General features: G+C 58.4%; 1 protein-coding gene across 3 annotated transcripts in view; it reads right to left on the bottom strand.

The window, feature by feature from the left end:
• MROH1 (maestro heat like repeat family member 1) overlaps positions 1 to 16,268 on the bottom strand; it is a 30,467-nt gene extending 14,199 nt beyond the window's left edge. For all 3 annotated transcript variants that reach the window (XM_058179045.1, XM_058179047.1, XM_058179046.1), the window contains exons 1-22: positions 16,112 to 16,268; positions 10,735 to 10,880; positions 10,389 to 10,520; positions 9,982 to 10,144; positions 8,704 to 8,802; positions 7,592 to 7,743; positions 7,294 to 7,434; positions 6,282 to 6,374; positions 5,928 to 6,006; positions 5,743 to 5,856; positions 5,238 to 5,311; positions 4,598 to 4,717; positions 4,037 to 4,147; positions 3,664 to 3,808; positions 3,249 to 3,289; positions 2,774 to 2,915; positions 2,399 to 2,451; positions 1,654 to 1,761; positions 1,308 to 1,427; positions 803 to 925; positions 578 to 724; positions 452 to 478 (exon numbers count right to left, since the gene is read on the bottom strand). In XM_058179045.1, the coding sequence (XP_058035028.1) occupies positions 452 to 478; positions 578 to 724; positions 803 to 925; positions 1,308 to 1,427; positions 1,654 to 1,761; positions 2,399 to 2,451; positions 2,774 to 2,915; positions 3,249 to 3,289; positions 3,664 to 3,808; positions 4,037 to 4,147; positions 4,598 to 4,717; positions 5,238 to 5,311; positions 5,743 to 5,856; positions 5,928 to 6,006; positions 6,282 to 6,374; positions 7,294 to 7,434; positions 7,592 to 7,743; positions 8,704 to 8,802; positions 9,982 to 10,144; positions 10,389 to 10,520; positions 10,735 to 10,880; positions 16,112 to 16,133 (2,352 nt within the window). In that variant the 5' untranslated portion in view covers positions 16,134 to 16,268. The remainder of the gene's footprint in view (positions 1 to 451; positions 479 to 577; positions 725 to 802; positions 926 to 1,307; positions 1,428 to 1,653; positions 1,762 to 2,398; positions 2,452 to 2,773; positions 2,916 to 3,248; positions 3,290 to 3,663; positions 3,809 to 4,036; positions 4,148 to 4,597; positions 4,718 to 5,237; positions 5,312 to 5,742; positions 5,857 to 5,927; positions 6,007 to 6,281; positions 6,375 to 7,293; positions 7,435 to 7,591; positions 7,744 to 8,703; positions 8,803 to 9,981; positions 10,145 to 10,388; positions 10,521 to 10,734; positions 10,881 to 16,111) is intronic.
• Between the last annotated feature and the right edge of the window lie 2,240 nt (positions 16,269 to 18,508).

The raw sequence follows: 18,508 nt of genomic DNA, 5'->3' as shown, positions 1-18,508 counted from the left end.
GAGTGAGGGTTAGACTAGAAGACCTCCAAGGCCCCTTCTACCTCTGTTATTCTGTCCTGCTCAAGCCTTCTGTCAGCAAAAGAGCTCCTGCCAAGCTCCGGGACTGCCTGCCCCCCCCCCATTTTCCTTCTCACACAGAGCAGAGCTCCAGATATTCATTTAGGTTTCCAAGTGCAGCCCCCGCCTGGTGAAGGGTGCCCCCCATCCTCTCTGCCCGGGCAGTGCTTCCCCTCCGCAGGGAGGCAACCCCGAGCCCTGGCTGGCTGGCTGGCAAGCTGGTGCCACCTGACCCCACCTGGCTCGGAGGGCTGTGCTGGCAGAGGGGCCACGGTGAGCCAGGGGGCATCAGGGTAACCCCCACCAGCCCCACTGCGTTTCTGCCCCTTCTCCCCACAGCTCTCAGAGAAGCAGAAGAGGCAGAAGGACAGAGAGAGAGACGGGGGAGCTGTACCTTGGTCTCTACCTTTATCCCCAGAACCTGACAAAATAAAGGAGACGGGCATTAACGATCCTGGGTGCCAAAGCAGGGCCCAGCTGCTGCCAGCCGTCCCTCCTGGCAGGGCGTTGCCGGCCTCACCTTGGTGTTGAAGTAGAGGAAGACATTGCGGAGAATATCGGCATCCAGGCGGGCCAGGACCAGCTCCCTGGGCGCCTGCTTGGCCACGAAGCCGTAGCACAGGATGAGGGTGCTCTTCACCTTCTCCACCTCGTGGTCGCTGCGGTCCTGGAGGGTGGGGGCAGGAAAGGTCAGAGGCAAAGACACCCCCCCCATTGGACATCCCCATGGCAGGAGGGCACCCACCTTGAAGATGCTGAAGAGGCCAGCAGACTTCTTGAAGACATCTGACTTGACAAAGTCCTCCAGCTTGGCCAGAACCTCGTCCAGGTGAGTGACGGCACAAAAGCCCAGGCAAGCTGCCAAGCCCTGAGCGGGAGGAAGGAGAGCCAGGTAGGTCAATGCAGGAGCCCTGGGGGGTCAGCAGGGACAGCGGAGTCCTCGCTTGGCCAAAGTCTGACCTTCTCCAGGCCTCTCCAATCTCAGGAACTTTAAAACTTGTGGACTTCAAGAACCAGAATTCCTCACCTCCTCGTGGGTGGCTGAGGAATTCTGGGTCCACAAATCTTGAATTTGCCAAGGTTGGAGCCCCCGTCGAGATGCACCCCTTCCAACCCCTTCAACCCAGATGGGGCTCTGGCTCCTTGGCTGCCCCTCTCTCTGCCCCCTCTGGGTGATGATGAGCAGACAGCTGGCCAGGAACCAGGTGAGATGTAGCAGGCCCCCTTGTTCCCACCAGCTCTGGGCCCACCTCTCGCTCTGCCTCCTCCTGGTATCGTGCCGTCTCCAGCAGCTCCTGGAGCTGTTTCTGCACCAGGTCCTTGTTGGCACAAGCAGCCAGACTCACCCCGATGGCCTTGTAGAGGAAGTTCTGCAGGAGGAGGGGGGAGGGGGAGGAAGGCATCTCAGGAGGGACCCCCCCGGCACACCCAAGAGGCTCCTTCGACTTGCCCTGGCAGGAGGAGCTGCTTCACTGGCCTGGAAGGAGAACCCACCCAAGACGCCACCATTCCTGCCCATCCCAGCCTGCCCAGTCAGGAGTCTGCCAGCAAGCAGGAGGGGCCACCCCCACCTCCCCAAAGAACCCCACAGCTGACCTTCTCCAGAGACAGGCCGTTGTAGCCACTCAGCTGCCTGCACATTTCCAAGACCAGCTGGCCAGTCCAGGGCACGTCCGAAATGGCATCCAGGGTCTTCTGGAGGAACTGCGGGGAGAGGCGGGCATTTCAGGGTGGCATCCCCCTGAGGTTCCTGGCATCCTGGCATCCTGCTTGACCAGGGAGGGAGGCAGGGCAGCCAGACTGGTCCGCCAGGCAGCGGCCAGAGGCATCAGCCGTCTCAGGGACGGTGAACAAGAACCACTGCAGGAGACCCCCCAGCAGCAGCTTCCTTGGTGACCCCCCTACCTGCCCCTCTGCCTCTGATGCTGCAGCCATGTGCTCAGCCACAGCCCCCCCCCCACCTTTTCTGATGCCTGACACTTGCCTCCGCTTGTCTGGGTCACTTAGCAGGAGAGCAGCCCAAAGGCCCCCAAGCCCTCCCCTCCAAGGACCCCACCCCCGTCAAGGACTCAGGGACCCTCAATTGCTCTTTCTGGGGCTTTTATATCCTTGATGTTTAGGGTTGTCTGGAAATCGCCACTGTGGGCTAGACGGCCATATAAATCTATTCCATGAATGATTATTACAGCAAAGTGAGGTGTGGGGGTCCTTGGAGATGATATCCAGTCAGAGGAGGGGCTGGAGAGAGGATAATGTCATGCCCACCCCCCCCTTTGGCTCCCTGGGCCAGGCCTGACCCCCTCCCCCGGCTCTTCCCTGATGGGGATTGGGGGAGGCTCACCTCCAGCAGCTGATCCTGCCAGTCCTTCAGAGACAGGGAAGCCCCCGTGTTGGCTGGAAAAGCAAAGGGGGGGTGGGAGACGAGGGGAGGGCCTCCTACATCCATCCACTGACCTGAGCCCAGCCCCCCCCCCCTCCACACCTAAAGGAAGGAGGCCCATCCTAGTCAGGAGAGGAGGACGAGGAGATACGGGAGGGGCCTTAATCAGCATTTGGTCCACCCAGCAGCCCAACCCTCAATGGAGGCCATTTCGGTCCATCCTGTCTACAGAGGGGTCCAAAAGGTGGGGAGGGGGTGGCATCTTCTGGTTGCAGTGAGAAGGAGACCCCGGCTTGATCCACTCAGGGGGGCATGCGGGGTCTCCTCCCGCCTTACCTTCCAGGTGCTGCAGCAGAGCAGGGACCCTGGTGCTCCAGAGGGGCTCGGCTGCTGGGTGGACACTCAGGCGCAGGACCAGCAGCAGGCGCAGGGCCCCCGCCCCATGGCCCTCCCCCAGGTACGGCTGGGAAGCCACGATCTGTGGGGAGGGGGAGCAGAGGACAGGGAGAGGAGGGGCTGCGTCTTGCGGGGTCTGGCCCAGAGCAAGATGGAGCAGAGTCCCAAAGCCCCTTGGCTGGGGAATCCAGAGGGAGGGAGGGAGGGAGGGAAGGCCCATCCCATCCTAAATCCCCCCCACCCAAGGATGAGGGCAGAGAAGGGCCCAAGATCAGCTGTGAAAGGAGGAAGGTGGGAGTAGAGTTTCTTGCCATCCCGCCCAGCAGAAGGCAAAGGGGCCCCTTCCAGAGTCAGAAACACCTCATATCCCACCACCCTCTTGGCCCCCCACCTCCACCAACTCCCTTCCGCTCACCAGCAGCCGGGACATCAAAGCATGAGGGGATGGGAGGTTTCCTGCAAGCAAGGCACAATTCTTCAGAATCAGTTTTTTTTGGGGTGGGGGGCTCTCTCCTCCACCACCACCCTGCCCCACTCGGAAACACAGGAACCCTCCCTTGGCCATGCCTGGCCAGGCAAATGACTTTAGCCTGCCCCAGCCACCCCACCCTCCGGGATCTGCATCTCAGAAGGGGACGAGAGCTGGAAAGGCATGGGGGTGGGGAGAATGACAGCCCCATGTCCCCAGGAAGGGCCAGGCAGCTCCAGCTGAGGCCAGAGACACACTGAAAGCAGGCCCCCACCCCCAGAAGAGCTGATCTTGCTGCTTTAACCAGGAACCCCAAGCCGCCCCCCATCACCCCCTGTGCCCCAGAGAGGCCAATACGAACCCCCTGGGTCGTAGAGGAGCTGCTGCTCCGAGTCTCCCTGCTCCTGCTTCTGGGCGGCCAGGGCCAGGAGGCTCTTGCAGAGGGGGGCCAAGGCGTTGGTCAAGGCTACGGGGGTCACAAAGCCCAGAAGGGACGGCCAGAGCACCTGCGGGGGGGAGGGGGCAGTAAAGACCCGCCAAAGCGGCAGTGGGGCCTCCTCGGGAGGAACCTGCCCCCCCGGGAAGCCCCCCTCCACTCCCACGAGCTGCCAGAGGAGCCAGGAACAGCAGCCCCCACAAGAAGACTTTGCTCAGCCGGCGCCCCTCAGGTGGCTCCACTACAAGTCCCAGCATCCCCAGCAGCCTCGCCATCCGCCCTCCCTTGGGGGACTCACGTCGACCATCCTGTCCACGGTGCTGCTGAGGAGGAAGAGGGTGCTGGCGCTGATGCTCCTGACCTGGCTGTCAGTCACCTCCTCCGGCTCCAGGGGGGGCTGCGGGGAGACCTGTGGGGGAGAGAAGGGGGCAGCTCCTAAAAGCCCCCTGCAAGGAAGGAGGGGAGAAGCTCTGCTGCCCAGTTCCGACCCAGCCTGGTTTCTCCTGCATCTTCATCTCCAGGGGAGGCTCCCCTTCCCGTTCACCCCTAGAGCACAGGAATTCTTGGGGGGTGGGAACGCCAAGCCCGGGGGGAGGGGGGACTTCCTGCTCTGCCCAATCCTGGCCCACACAGGAGGGGGTGTGGCTGGCCCGAGGCTCATCAAAGGCAGCCGAACCAGCAGGTGGCAGGTGAGCAACCAGGCAGGGCGGCTCAGCCTCAGGGCTCTCCTTGGGCAGGCTGGAGTTGGCAGGTGCAGCCACTTCAAGGTGCCAGTCCTGTGCCAGTCTGGCACTCAGCCTCCCTTTTGGAGCATTCAACTTCTGGTCAAGCGGTCACTCCGGCCATTCCGGACCCTCACCTGCTCAGCAGGAAGGGCACATTGGCGGACCAGGAACTCAATCAGGGCTTCTCCGCCCGGCTGCTCCAGGTAGCCGTGGTGCGCCATGGCACTGACCATCTGCACCATGGCCCGTTTCACCTGCAGGGAAGCAAGGAGGGAGGTTGCCATCACCCAGACCCCCCCTTGCCACGCCCTGCGCTGCTTTGGGCACCTGAGAGGGGCTGAAGGCCCACCGGGCAGCTGCCAGGAGGAGGGGGCACTTGGCTAAGCACCAGCAAGCGTGGCGCAGAATTTGGCCCCCTGCTGGGCTTCCCCACGTTTCGGCTAACATCACGAGGGCCTTCCAGAGAGGCAGAACTCCTGGACCAGGTGAGGCGGCCAGCAATCCTTCAGAGGTTGGGCAGGCAGCAGTCCGACCGGGAGGGGGCAGGGAAGCAGCCAGACTGCGAGGTCTGGCAAGGAAGCCAAGTGAGGAGGGGACTGAGCCAGCCAGGTATTCTCAAAATTCCCCCATAGCAAAGTCCCCCCCACAAATAACTGGAAAATTGAACCCCTCCCCCTCCCTTCACCTGCAACAGAGGCGCCAATGCCACCCGGAAGGGCCAGGGGGACGGAAGCAGGGCTGAGGAGGGCTCTGTCCCTCTTGCCTCCGACTCACCTTATTGCTGTGGTCTTGCAGGGGGAGCTTCATGGAGGACAGGAGAAAAGGCTTCTTGATCTCCATCTGAGCGGCTGGGCAGAAGCAGAGCAGAGGCTCAAGGTGAAGCCGGCTCCTGCCACCCACCGGGATGCCCACTTTGCCCTCCCACCCCCACCAAGGGCCCACCAGGGGTCCCCACAAGGCCACCTTGGCGCCTCGCTCCTCCTCCAATGCCCTCCTCCTCCAATGCCCCAGGTGCCCTCCTCCGCCAGCAAAGTCCCCCTGGCGCCAGAGGAAGCCGGATCCTCTTTGGCAGGCTGCTCGTAAGGAGGGCAGGAAGCCTGTCACCCCATTGGCAACCAAGGGCTGGAGGGGGACGGGGCGACTTTTGGGGCAGGTAGGGGCTGGGCTGGCAGGCTTGGCACCTCCCCGACCACCCTCGAAGGCAGAGATGCCCCTCTCCCTCTGCAGTGCCCCTGCTGCCCCCAAGCCCCAGCCAGCTGCCCCCCCTCCCCCCACTCACGGGCGCTGTTGATGATCTGTCGTAGGACGGTCAGCGTCCCCACCCGCGTCTTCTCGTTGCTGGACTCCAGCTTTGGAAGCAGAAATCCAAGTAAGCGGTCAGGGAATGAAGTGGCTGCAAGAGACAGGAGGTCAACTGGGCTCCCAGGCTGAGGACCCCTCCCTGCCCCGGGAGGCTCCACTCACCTAAGACGGTGAAGCAGCGAAGAACCTCGTTGTGGTTCTTCAGGGAGGTGGGCTGAGACGAATCCAGGGGGGCGCAGAGCTGCTCAGGGAGGGGGGGTTGGAGTGGGAGAGAGAGAGGTGGGAGGGGGAGAAAAGCATTGGCTTCACCTGGTGAAGGGCAGCCCAGCCAGGCGGCTCCCAGTGAGAAGCTCCTGGCCGTATGGAACCAACTTGCTGGCACCCCCACAAGACGATGCCCATTGCCACAGGGAGTTGGGGGGGGAGGAGCTTATACCCACGGCTGGTGCCATTTCAGCCCCATAGCTGGGAAGGCACAAGCAGAGCCGGCTCCTCTGGCCAACCGCCCCCCCTTACCTGGAGGTGGAGGGTCCCGAGGAGGACGTCCAGCTGCGTGTCCAGAGTCCGGCTACCAATATTGACCAAGGCTTCCAGGATCTGGCACAGGCTCTGTTCAAGGGACCACGTGAGGACAGTTATCTCCCCCCCTCTTGAAAGAGCAGCTCACATGCTCATTCCATGCCCACCTGAGGCCACCCACCTGCAGGGCACCTCATCAGCTGCCTTGGGAAGGGGGGGGAGCCCATTTCCCTCCCCCAAGCTCAAGTCAGCCACTCCTCAAATGTTTCCTCTTCCTGGATTAAGACCCTCCGGAACTTGATGGGCTTCAAGGTTTTAATTTTTCTTGCAGAACGCGAAGTCAGATAAACCATGCTCATCTTCAAAGCTTTGGATGCAGCCTTATGGGCTTGGCAGTACAGCTAGTTCTTCACTTACGACCACTATTGAGCCTAAAAATTTATGTTGCTAAGCAAGACAGTAGTTAAGTGAGCTTTGCCCCATTTTATGACCCTTCTCGGCACAGTTGTTAAGCAAATCACTGCGGCTGTTCAGTTAGTGACACGGTTGTTGAGTGGATCTGGCCTCCCCGTGGATTTGGCTTGTCAGAAGGTCGGCAACGGGGATCACGTGACCCCAGGACACGGCAGCCGTCTTAAGCCCATGCCAGTTGCCAAGTGTACAAATTTGGTTCACGTGACCACGGGGAGGCTGCCACGGCCGTGTGAAAAACAGTCGTGTTTTTCAGTGCTGTTACAACTCTGAACGGTCACTGAATGAACTGACGTAAGTCGATGGCAGGCAGGATTGCGCGAGAGTTCCTCTGCCAAGGCAATGAAGTTGCTGGAGGACAAACCTGCCCACTTTGTCACGAAACCTGGCCTTTCCATGCTTCGCACGGCAGCCCCCAAACTCCAGCCCCAGGGACTGAAGAAGAGACGGTCAAGGGCCGAAGACCCCCCACACACACCCCGCTCAGACCCTCCGCTCGGCCCAAGTCGGCCAGGAGTCCCCCTGCCAGCCTGCCTACCTTGGAGATGTAGTAGGCCTCCGCCGGCTTCCGGTACAGGGCCAGAATGCCAGGGATCAGTCGGGGGAGCTGCTCCTCCAGTTTCTCGCTGGGCATCAGGTGGCTCATGGGCCCCAGGGCCTCCACTGCGGACAGCCTCACCTGCAGGGGCAGGTGGGAAGGTCACACCCAGGGGGTCCTCTCTGGGGTTCGCCCCTCTTGTGTCCTGGCCAGACTCCTGGGAAATCTGTAGCCCTCCCCTGAATTTCAGCCCAAACCAGTCCCCCCCCCCCTCCTCCTCCTCCTCCTCCCATCGCACCTTGGTCTCCCGGCTTGGCAGCCAGCAGTTGAAGAGGACTTCATAGGCGCTGAAGATTTCACTGGAGAAGGTGTCTCGCCTCACCGTTGGGTCTGGCGCCTTGTCTAAGTTGGCCAGGTACTCCAGGATGCTCTCGCTGAAGTACTGCAAAGCTGTGTAAGGGATGATATGCCATAATCCTAGGGCTGGAGGTCTTCTAGTCCAACCCCCTTGCTCCAGCAGGAGACCCCCATACCGTTTCAGTCAACTGGCTGACCAATTTCTTCTTAAAAACTTCCAGGGATGGAGCAGCCACATCTCCAGGAGGCAAGGTGTCCCACTGTCAGGAAGCTCCTCCTTCCCTCTGAGGAGCTCCCACCTGTTGCTTCTTGTCCTCCCCCCTCTTCTCTCTGACCGCCCTCCAAGCATTAGGAGAAGGGTCTGGTGGTACCCCTAAGCTTCTCTTGATGAGGCTCACCATGCCTCCTTCCCTTAACCATTCATTCATAGGATTTAGCTCCAGAACTTTTATTGTCTTCATTGCTCTTTCCTGCCCTCTTTCTAGGGTCTCAGCATCTTCTCCTCTCAGAATCCAGAAGGGAGGTGAGGAAGGATGCCCAGGGCCTTGGTGAAGCATACACAAAAGCTCAGCAGACCCCCAAGGAGCCCAGGGGGGCAGCGGCCAAAATCACTCTCCCCAACCGAGAAGCCTTGGGATTGTCCTGACCTCCCACCAAAAGGGACCTCAGCAGATGATTTGGGGTGTAGCTGTTGGGTTAAAAGCCTCCTCCCCCCCCCCGGAGCCCAGGAAGACCAAAATGGGAGTTCTCACCCCCAAAAAGCATTCTGTCTGATTGGCAGCCATTTTTACAAGTTTGGGACAAAGACAAGCAAAAGACACAGAAAAAAGGAAGATCAATAAAAATCGAACCGGTAAAATGGGCTTTCTCAATTGTTTGACAAATAAGCACGAAGGAAAGCAAGATCCCAATGCTGACCCATGGCAGGCGACACCTGCACAGGTGTAGCAGTCTGCAGGCAGAAGTCCCCTGCTCTGCGCCGGAGCTGGGCCCAGGAAGCCCTGCAAACAGGACTGAACCCCCAAGTCCAGCAAGGAGACCCCGCTGTCTTACCGTAGCAGAAGACGGACTTCATGTTGTCCTGCTTGGCCATGGGCAGCATAGGCAGCATCGTCCCCAGGATGGAGTTGAGGAAGGGGACCATCCCAAACACTAGAGGGAGAGGAAGATGGAGAGGGTTGAAACCGAAGCCCCCTCTGAGCAGTGGTTGCCCCCCGAGGAGCTGGCCCTCTTCTGACCAGAAGGATGGATGGCCACCAAAACATCACCAACACCTTCGCTTCCTATGGGACATGTTAATTATATACTGCTAGTCCACGTATATGATATGCCATATGCTAAATAAATGAGTAAACGCCCCCCCCCCGAGGATCTTCTCTGCCCCACCTGTGGCCTTCAGGGGTTTTACAGATGGAGCATCATTTGAACAGACAAGACAGCTTGAAGGGATACAAAGAATTGCAACTATGGCTCCCTACGTCATGAATTTTTATGGAGCCTGAAGCTCTACCGGGATTTTCCATTGTGTGAGTCTTCTCCAAAATACATTTTTTGTTTATTTCCAACATTTCTACATTACTCCCTCATCAAAACTCTAGGGAGCTCCCTCCCGTAAATTTTGAAAGACTCAGATACCCCAAATCAAGAAGCTTCACTGAAAATGCAAAAAACGAGGATCAGGCCTCAAACTGCCCACTGGGCAACCTTTCCCTTAAGGTGGTGGTGGCGCAGTGGTTAGAGTACAATACTCCAGGCCACTTCTGCTGCCTGCCGGCTGCCTGTAATTTGGCAGTTCAAATCTCATCAGGCTCAAGGTTGACTCAGCCTTCCCTCCTTCTGAGGTGGGTAAAATGAGGACCCAGATTGTTGGGGGCAAGAGGCTGACTCTGCAAACCGCTTAGAAAGGGCTGGAAAGGACTGTGAAGTGGTATATAAGTCTAAGTGCTAGTGCGATTGCTAATGGGCAAGAGCTTGGAGGAGCTGCACCAGTGGTCAGTTGTTCCCAGTTCACACTGGTTTGGGAAAACCGGTAGTAACGGCGGCTAGAGGCTCCACCCACCTGCCCGGAAGGCATCAAATACACTCTGCACATGTGCAGAGCGAACCGGTAGTAAAGATAAGTAAAACCCACCACTGAGCTGCACCACAATGCCCAGGGGCCTTTGGACCCTCTGAATTTACCAGTGCGTGTGGCAGAGGGCCAGGCCGACTCTTCGCTTGCCTTCTTTAGCACTGACCCCACCATTCGCCCAAACCCCCCTCTGGCCCCTCCCCACCCATCAGGCTGCAGGTCCTCCCCCTGAGCAAAGAGTAAAAGTGGGCAGAACCTACCATTGGTCACCGAGAGGTTGGCAAATGTCAGCACAACGAAGCAGTGAGGCAAGACCCCTGGCTGGAACTTGGTCAGCACCTCCTCCATCACCTGGTTGATGAAACGCCTCCCCACCGCAACCAGGACATTGCTGGCAGCCTGCTGCCACTCCGGAAGAGCCTCCTAGGGTGAGCCCAAGACCAGCAGCTCGACCAATGCTCCAGCCTCACATCCCCTCTCCTCCCCTGGGGAAGTGGGCACAGCGACCCAACGGAGCAGCCACGTGGGCAAGGCCGGCAGGAGCGGCAACCTCTGCCCTCGACAGGACCCCCCAGGCAGCAGAAGTGGCTTCCTCCTCAAGGCCTCCAGGTGGAAAGACCCAAGCAGCCCTTCAGCTACCTGCCCCCCAGGCGGCCCCCAGGCTTACTTTAGACTTGGTCATCTCGTTGGATGCCAGGAAGATGACGATCTTGGCCGTGCTTTTGTCAAGCTGAGCCAGGCTGCTCTTCACCACGGCTTCCATGGCCCTCAGGAGGATGACCCGGTGTGGGTGGGCCAGCTGGGAAGGCGGCAAGGGGACAGGAATGAGGGGCAGCGTCTGAGGCAGCCTCCGTCTGCGCCTGCCACCGGCTCTCTGGAGCCACAAGAGCGTCGCCCACCAGCCAGAAGGACAACGGCCCTTCCCAGAACAGCCTCCCACCCATCCCGGCAGAAGTCCATTGTTCCAGCAGCTCCAGCATTTGGACTGAAACCACCACGCTGGGGTGCCCCACCTTCTCGTGCTGCCGCAGGTACTCCTCACAAGCGTTCAAGACCTCCTCGGGCTCAGCCCGGCCCAAAGAGCAGAGGGCACTGGAGATCTGCTCCTGGACGAGGGGATCCTTGTCGGCCGTGGCGTCCATCAGAGTCATGGCCAGCCCTGAAAGACAGGCAAAGGGGCTTCACCCTCCTCCCAAGAGCCCCCGACGTCTCTTGCCCACTGGCACCAGCTGCCCTGCTTGAGCCCTCCTGGGACAAACATCGCAAGGAAGTCCAGAGGTCAATCTGGCCACCCGTAGATCTGGACCAATATGGAAAGGCATCAGCTCGGTTTTTATGCCATCAACAGCAACCTCTGGGCCCCTTCAGAGGCACTTCCCAAGAGAAATACTCCAAGGGATACTAAAATAACCATCATAGCAAAAAGATGCTGAGACTCTGGAAAGAGTGCAGAGAAGAGCAACCAAGTTGATGAGGGGACTAGAGGCCAAAACATACGATGAACGGTTGCAGGAACTGGGCCTGCCTAGTCTAGTGAAGGACCAGGGGAGACAGGATAGCAGTGTTCCGATATCTCAGGGGTTGCCCCAAAGAAAAAGCAGTCAAGCTACTCTCCAAAGCACCTGAGGGCAGGACAAGAAGCAACGGATGGAAACTAATCAAGGAGAGAAGCAACCTGGAACTAAGGAGAAATTTCCTGACAGAACAATTAACCAGTAGAAAATTTTGCCTCCAGAAGTTCTGGGCGCTCCATCATTGGAGGTTTTTCAAGAAGAGACTGGACAGTCACCTGTCTGAAATGGTCGAGGGTATCCTCGAGCAGGGGGCTGAAGACCTCCAAGGTCCCTTCCAGCTCTGTTATTCTATGTCCTATGGAGCAGGAAGTCAGTTTAAGCTGTTCACTGAAAAAGGGGGTCCTGACAACCCCATTCAAATCAAAATGCCAAGGAGGAGGAGGAGGAGGAGGAGCTGGGAAGAGCGGCCCACAATACTCGGCCTCTGTGCTTCAGAGGCGGAGAGGAGGAGGAGGAGGCGGCAGCTGTGTCACTCGGCAGATCGAGGGCCCTCAGAGCAGCCAAGGGCATCCAGCTGGGGCTTTTCACCAGCCCCTCCGGCCTCAGCAGGAGGAGCACATCGGCTGCTCTGCCTTTGCAGAAGAGGCAGCAGGAGGAGCAGCCGAAACCAAGAGTGAGAATGATGAAGCCACAGGCAGCTTCTCTCCTGAAGTTGTGGTGCTCCATCGGTGGAGGTTTTCACCGGAGATTGGACCACCATTTTTCTGGGATGGTCTGAGGACTCCTGCCTTGGGAAGGGGGTTGGACCAGAAAACCTCCAAAATCCCTTCCAACCCAATGATTCCCCCTGTAACATCTCAAGCAATGCAAAACACCTGGCAGCCCAAGAAGCCTAAAACGGGAGTGGAAGGACTGCTAAAGCCGTTATGTAGGACAGACAGACAGAAGACTAGCACAAGATCACAAACACCGACTTGCTGTCAGAAGACACAATGAAAAATGATTTCACAAAACGTGGACAGGTCAATTGTAGCTTAAACTGGGAAAGTATGAGCATCCTAGATCAAATTAATTGAAAAACACTCGGGAATTTCTAGAAGCTTGACCGTCAGTCACAACAGACACATAGAGATAAATCACATTTACACACTATTCAAACGAGAAAATAAAAAGAAGAGTTACAAAGAAAATATAAAGACCAGAATACATCTCCTGAAGCTGCCTAGAGAGATTCTCAGACATTCAAGTTATGGCTGTCCCAGTTCTGAAGTGAAACATTTTCAAAGGAAAAAACCAAGATAGTCCAGTTGCCTTCTGGAAAAAGCCCTTCTGGGACTTCCCCAACAGCCAACGTTCAGATAAGCAGGGATTAACACCAGACAAACAGAAAATAATACCCTAAACCAGGAACTACCAAGGAGAAAACCACAACTCTACCAAAACTGGCAGGACAAGGCACTATATAAACAGGGAGCAAATTCCACTTCTAGCACTGATTACTTGCACAATACTCTCAAAATCAAGACAAACCATTCTCCTTTGTTTGGAATTCGTCACACACAGAATACTACATCCAGGTCTAGCCACATCTTGGGAAAGATGCTGATAATTTAGAGTGAAGAAAAAGAAAAGAGGAGCAATTGGAGGTCTGGTTGGAGGATGTGTTTACGCTGGAGACAAAAAGATTGCTAGGAGACTGCTGTGTTTGACCATCGGAAGGGCTATCAATGTAGAAAAGGTGGGAGAGTTGCCCGTCCAAGAGTCCAGGGGGGAAGCAAAGGTTTAGATTTCAATTGGACGTCAGCTTTGGAAGGTGGACAGGCAACTGAACCAGATGGTTTCCAAGGTAGTTTGATGATCTTCTAAAGCAGGAGACTCTCACATGGGCAACTTTAGCCCTTGTGGACTTCAACTCTCAAAATTCAATGCTGCCTGAGGAATTCTGGGAGTTGAAGTCCACAAGTCTTAAGGTGGCCGAAGTTGGAGACCCTGACACCCTTTTAGTTGCACGAAGGCCGTTTCCCTCTCTGTCCCTTCTCAAGACTAAACCTTCCTGGTTCCTTCCATGGGCTTTGTCTCTAGTTCCTGATCAACCTGGTTGCCTTGGTCCAACTTCTTTCGCTTTCTCTGAATCCTTCTTAGATAGCGGAGCCCATAATTCTCAAAGAGGGGATCTGAGCGATGCAGAATACAATGGGGATGCCGAGAGATAGGAGCAGGCAGGGCATTTCAAAAGGCTTCAAAGTTCTAAGTGCCGGAAAAGAGCTGAAAAAGTTGATGCTGCCCTTTGAAGGCAATATTCAAGAAATGTGAGATAAAAAAGAAGTGCCCACTGTTCCAAGACACATTCTCCGGGCCCTTGGACACCACCCTCGGACTCAGTCCTGGGTCACTCTGGAAAAGGCCGACTGCCGCACAATGAGAACAGCAACATTTGTGTGCTGTTAAAGAGTATTTGTGGCACAAAGGAATCCAGCCAGCAGGAAAAAGCTGTCAACAGCCTCTGTGTGGAGTTCAAAGCTCAAAGCACAGGAGGGCAACCCCCAATCGTCACCCTTTACAACCCCAGCACAATCTGCAGCTGCCGCAGCTGCCCCCATGCAAGAATGGGGTTCTGCAACCTCGACAGCCTCCCAGGCAAGATGGGCCTGTAACAAGCAAAGCTCCAAAGGGCCCCCTCCTCATGTTATAGGAACCACAATGGGCAGGGTGCAGCAAAGCCATCCTAAAGGCACCCCAAATGCACTCTCCGCATCCAGGGCGATGGGGGTGGCAGGCCTGACGCTTTCTGGGTCATATCAAAGAGGCATCTGTGTAAATCCCAGGTCGCTCAAGGGGATCAGGCCCAAGAAGGAGGCCTTGCAAGGACTGAGACACGCAGTCCACAGTCCTCGGGGCATTTTCTACGCAAGTGACCAAGATTGGATCCTGTGAGCGATACCAGCTTTGCCGAGGTGGGGGCTGCTCAGCGGTAGAGGGGGTCCTGGATGCAACCTGGCAGATTTCCTGTTCCTACATTGAAAAAATGCAAAGCCAAACAAGTTTCCTAACCCTGAATACAACCCTTCCCGCTCAGCACTGGCTGCAGAAGAGCAGCTGCAATTAATCCCTCCCGGCTTTCCTAGTCTGCACCTACTAAGGTGGTCAGCCTGGCTAGGCAGTACCGAAGGTGAATATATCACCTCTCCAGCCGATCTTGTTTCATTTGTTCTCCAACCAATCGAGTTGGGAGATTCCCCAGAGCTGAAAGGCCCCTCGAGGCTGTTCAATCCAATCCTCTGCTGACCAGAGGAAGGAAGGAAGGAAGGAAGGAAGGAAGGAAGGAAGGAAGGAAGGAAGGAAGGAAGGAAGGAAGGAAGGAAGGAAGGAAGGAAGGAAGGAAGGAAGGAAGGAAAACAGATTTTGGGAAAGAATAGAAAAACCAAGCTGGGTTATTTGAGCGACCCCCATCTCCGGTGGTTTCCGCTTGACTGCCTGGCAGAGTGGCACCCTCCGCATAGCCCCCGTCTACGCTTGGCATCTAGAGTGAGCCTCCCTCGAGATCTGGATGGTGCTCTCGGAGGTCCCCAAAGCCTGGCTGTTCTCACAGGCCTTGCGGCTGTGCCAGCCACTTGAGAGAGACCGCAGCTGCTCACACCAAAACAAATTCCTTGTGTTTCCAATCACACTTGACCAATAAAATTCTATGCTATGCTATGCTATGCTATGCTATTCCTCTGCCAACTTTCCCCACCAGGTGACTCTGGGCAGCTTTTCCCAGCCTCCGTTCAGGTTGGAAACTCTGCCGGGAGCACCAAGTTTGCCATCCACTAGGCAGCATTTTGGTGGAGCCCAGAACGGAAAGTGGGGCGTTTTTCAGGACCCCCAATGCCCCACGGCCAAAGCCCCAGGGGAAGCCGTGGGCTCCGCTCGACTCCCAAGGAAATGGAGCCACGAAGGCTTTGCAGCTGGTCACCCTGTGCAATAGTTAAGCACACCGGAAGGGGAGTGACACCACGGCTGAAGGAAATAGGAGGCAATTCCCCTTTCTCTGCACAGCAGCTGTGGAGGTCTCCTCAGAGGCAAGCGTGAATTAACCTCCCCCTCAAGGTGTGAAGTGCGGCACCCCAGCTCTGGGCCACCTTCTCTGTGAAGGTAGCAAGTTGGCAGAGAAGCCAGGGAGAGAGGCCCCTTTCTGCACACAGATCCCGCTGGGCACTGACATCCTCCAGGGTCTTTACGATTCATGCATAAAAGACTGGAAACCTTGTTTACAGAAAAAAGTGAAAGGGCAATTTCTGAAATTGCCAATTTAAAAAAAGGGCTGACTAGGAGACAGAAGGAATCTCTGCCATGTAACATTAAAAGTAGGGAGGGCCGTTTGTAACGGCTGCAGAGCAGATTGGAAGTCACTTCCCTATCTTCTCCTTTTAGGGCATTTCTTTAATTGCTCTTTGCAGTTTTCCTATTTAAGTTCTCTTTACACACTTTTCTGTTTACCTTTTGTTTATATCAGGGCTTTCCAAACTTGGCAACTTTAAGACTTGCGGACTTCAACTCCCAGAATTCCCCAGCAACACTCTGCAAGTCCCCAAGTCTTACAGCTGGACCCTCAGGATCTGCATAAAAGCCCCCAATAAAATGCCGGGGGGGGGGGCTGGTGCAAAGGCCCAAAGCTGCCCCTGGGCATTTCCAGTCAGGAGAGCAAACCCCTTGAGAGGGGGGGGGGAGCAGGTAAGCAGGGAGAGGAAGGAAGGAGGGGCTTCCCACAGAAGGGCGGAATTCAACCCCCAGCATGCCAGTGGGGGAATTCTGGGACCCGAAGTCCATCCATGGCCTAGAGACCTTCCCCCCCCCCCCAAAAGCCGCCGAGCCTGGAGACCCCCCCCCCACTTACTTTTGACGCGGGACTCGGCCATGGTCCCGGCTCCGGCTTGGCAGCTGCCGCTCCGAGTCTGGCTGGGCAAAGCGGGGGTGCCCCGGGGACGTCAAGGGCGGCGCGGGCGGAGGAGCCAGGCGGGCCCGGCTAGAGGCCTCAAGGGCGCCCTTCGCCGCCCTCCGAGCGCCCGGGAAGTGTGGCGGGGCCGCCCAGCGCCAGGCGCATCCTCCGAGCCGCCGCAGCTTCTGGACGCCGCCGGGAGGGAGGTTCGGGACTGGCGCGGCTTCTCTGTCCTGGCCGGCCCAGCGCTCGCTCGCCTCCTGCGCGGAAGAGAGAAGCGCCGCTCAGCTCCGGCGGAAGCCTCCCGGTCAGCGCAGCTCCTTCCCGCGCCGCAGGGACCGCCGCCCGCCCTCCCTCCCTCCCTGCCTCCCTTCCTGCCTCCGCTGCTGGCCGGACCGCCGCTGGCTCACCTGGGCGGGAGCAGCGCTTCCGGTCTTTAAGGCCACGCCCTCACCTGGGGGCCCCGCCCCTCCCCGGACTCCTCGACCTACCAGCGGCAAGAGCAGCTCCGCCGCGGGCGCCCAGTTGGAGAAGCGGCTGCTGGGGGCGCCACCCCCGTTGACTTGCAGCGGCAGTCCGTCGCTACCGCGCCTGCGCCAACTCACCCCCGCCCCTCGGAGGTACACTACAATGTCTCGTGACGAGGCCCGCCCCTGGACGCCGCCAAGCCCCGCCCCGCCCCGCCCCTCCGCGGTCTTGGGGGGGGGGCGGGCGCAGCGGGCTGTCCCCGGGATCCCCTGGTGGCCTCCCATCCGTGTCGGGCTCTCACTGAGCGAGGGGAAGCCGCTGCGCGCTGAGGCGGCCGGCCTTGGCTGGCGGGCGGGACGGGAGCTGCGCCAGTCCGCGCCGGATCCAGGCGCGCCCTTAGCCCGGCGGTGGTCCCGTCTCGCCTCGGCCGGAACTCCGGGCGGCTCTGCGGGGCTTTTTTCGGCCGCGGCGGAGGAGAAGCGCGGCTCTTCCCGGCGGAGCCTCTGTTGGCGTCGGTTGCGCCCCCCTCCCGGCCGGCCAGCTGCTCCTTCGTCCCCGGGGCCGGCGCGGCTGCAGGAGGACGGCGGCCCCTCCTGCCCGCCGGGCCTCGAAGGGGCGGCCGGGCTGCGCTGCCCCTCTGAGGCTAGCGGGGCTCCGACCGGCTCTTCTCCCGGCTCCTCCACGGGCCCCGCCGTGCCGAAGGACCGCGGAGGCTTCCAGCCCGAAGGCAGCGGCGCCCTTCCCGCCAGGAGCCTCGGCTTCGGCAGCAACCCGAGTGCTCCGCCCGGGCCAGCCTGACGCCGCCCGGCATAAAGGAAGCGGGCTCTGCTTCTCCGGCCGAGTGGAGGGCCGCCCTGTCCGCCTCCCGCCGGCCTCGGCATTGCGGAGCTGCGGGGAGCGGGGAGGAGGATGCCAAGGCCAGATTCTGGCCGCGTGTCCCGGGGCTGCCCGCGAGCGCCGTTGGGGCTTGTCTCGCCCCTGCAACGGCTCTTGGAGAGCCCGGCCCCACCGCCCTTCCTGCTTCGCTCCCTGCCGGGCTCCCCGGTCCCGCTTCTCGGCCCGAGGATGAGGAGGCGCCCTAGATGCGGATCGGACCTGCACCCCGTCTTTGGCTTGTGTCCCCGGGCCCGGGGGGGCTCCCTGTCTGTAATCGCTGCCTGGCTTCTGGCCTCTGTGAGGGGGGGGGGAGGTCCGACCGTGGCCAATTTCAGAGCCGTGGATATCAACTCCCAGAATCCCCCAGCCAGCAAAGCTAGAACGGAGCTTGATCGGAAGCGGGGCCGGGCGGGGATTCCCGGGCTCCGTAGACCTTCAGCCCCTTCAGAGGTTTAGTTAATGTAACGCGGGGAGGGTCGTGGATTGCCTTGAACCAGCCCAAAATAGCCGAAGGGGAACCCGAACCCTAACCCGTTTGTTATCCATGTCCCGTTTGGTGTGGCGTCTTTGCTCTACCAAACACTCTGGCCGGACTGGTTTTCTGAGCGGGACTTTCGGGAGGGGCTCCTGGCTGTGCAACCCCCTCCCCAGAAAATTCATCCGGTGCTGACATTGGTTGAACCGGTTCTTTCTCCCAAAGCCTTGAAAACCTTTCTTACCGTGTTCCGTAGAAGACAATTAGCGTGATTTAACATCAGCCGTTTGATTTCAGATCTGCAGTATTTTACCACGTTCATTTTTTTGGCATGAAAAATTCTTACCGAGCAAGAGTTAGCGTGGCTACTGGCCTGTTTTAGAAGTGATGTATGTTTTCCCCAGACTAGGTATGCAGAGTCATCTAATCTAGCCTCTGGCTAAAACACCTTCCAAGTGTCACTGACTTATGGAGGTGGGTGGGGTTGCAAGGGAGCAGGTGTCAAAACCCCACGCAGACTCTCTCTCTCTGCAGCC

Source organism: Ahaetulla prasina, chromosome 3, assembly GCF_028640845.1.
Source record: "Ahaetulla prasina isolate Xishuangbanna chromosome 3, ASM2864084v1, whole genome shotgun sequence".
NCBI classification, from domain to species: Eukaryota; Metazoa; Chordata; class Lepidosauria; order Squamata; family Colubridae; genus Ahaetulla; species Ahaetulla prasina.
The sequence above is the reverse complement of the archived record's forward strand: the minus strand, read 5'-3'. Positions and strand labels throughout refer to the sequence as shown.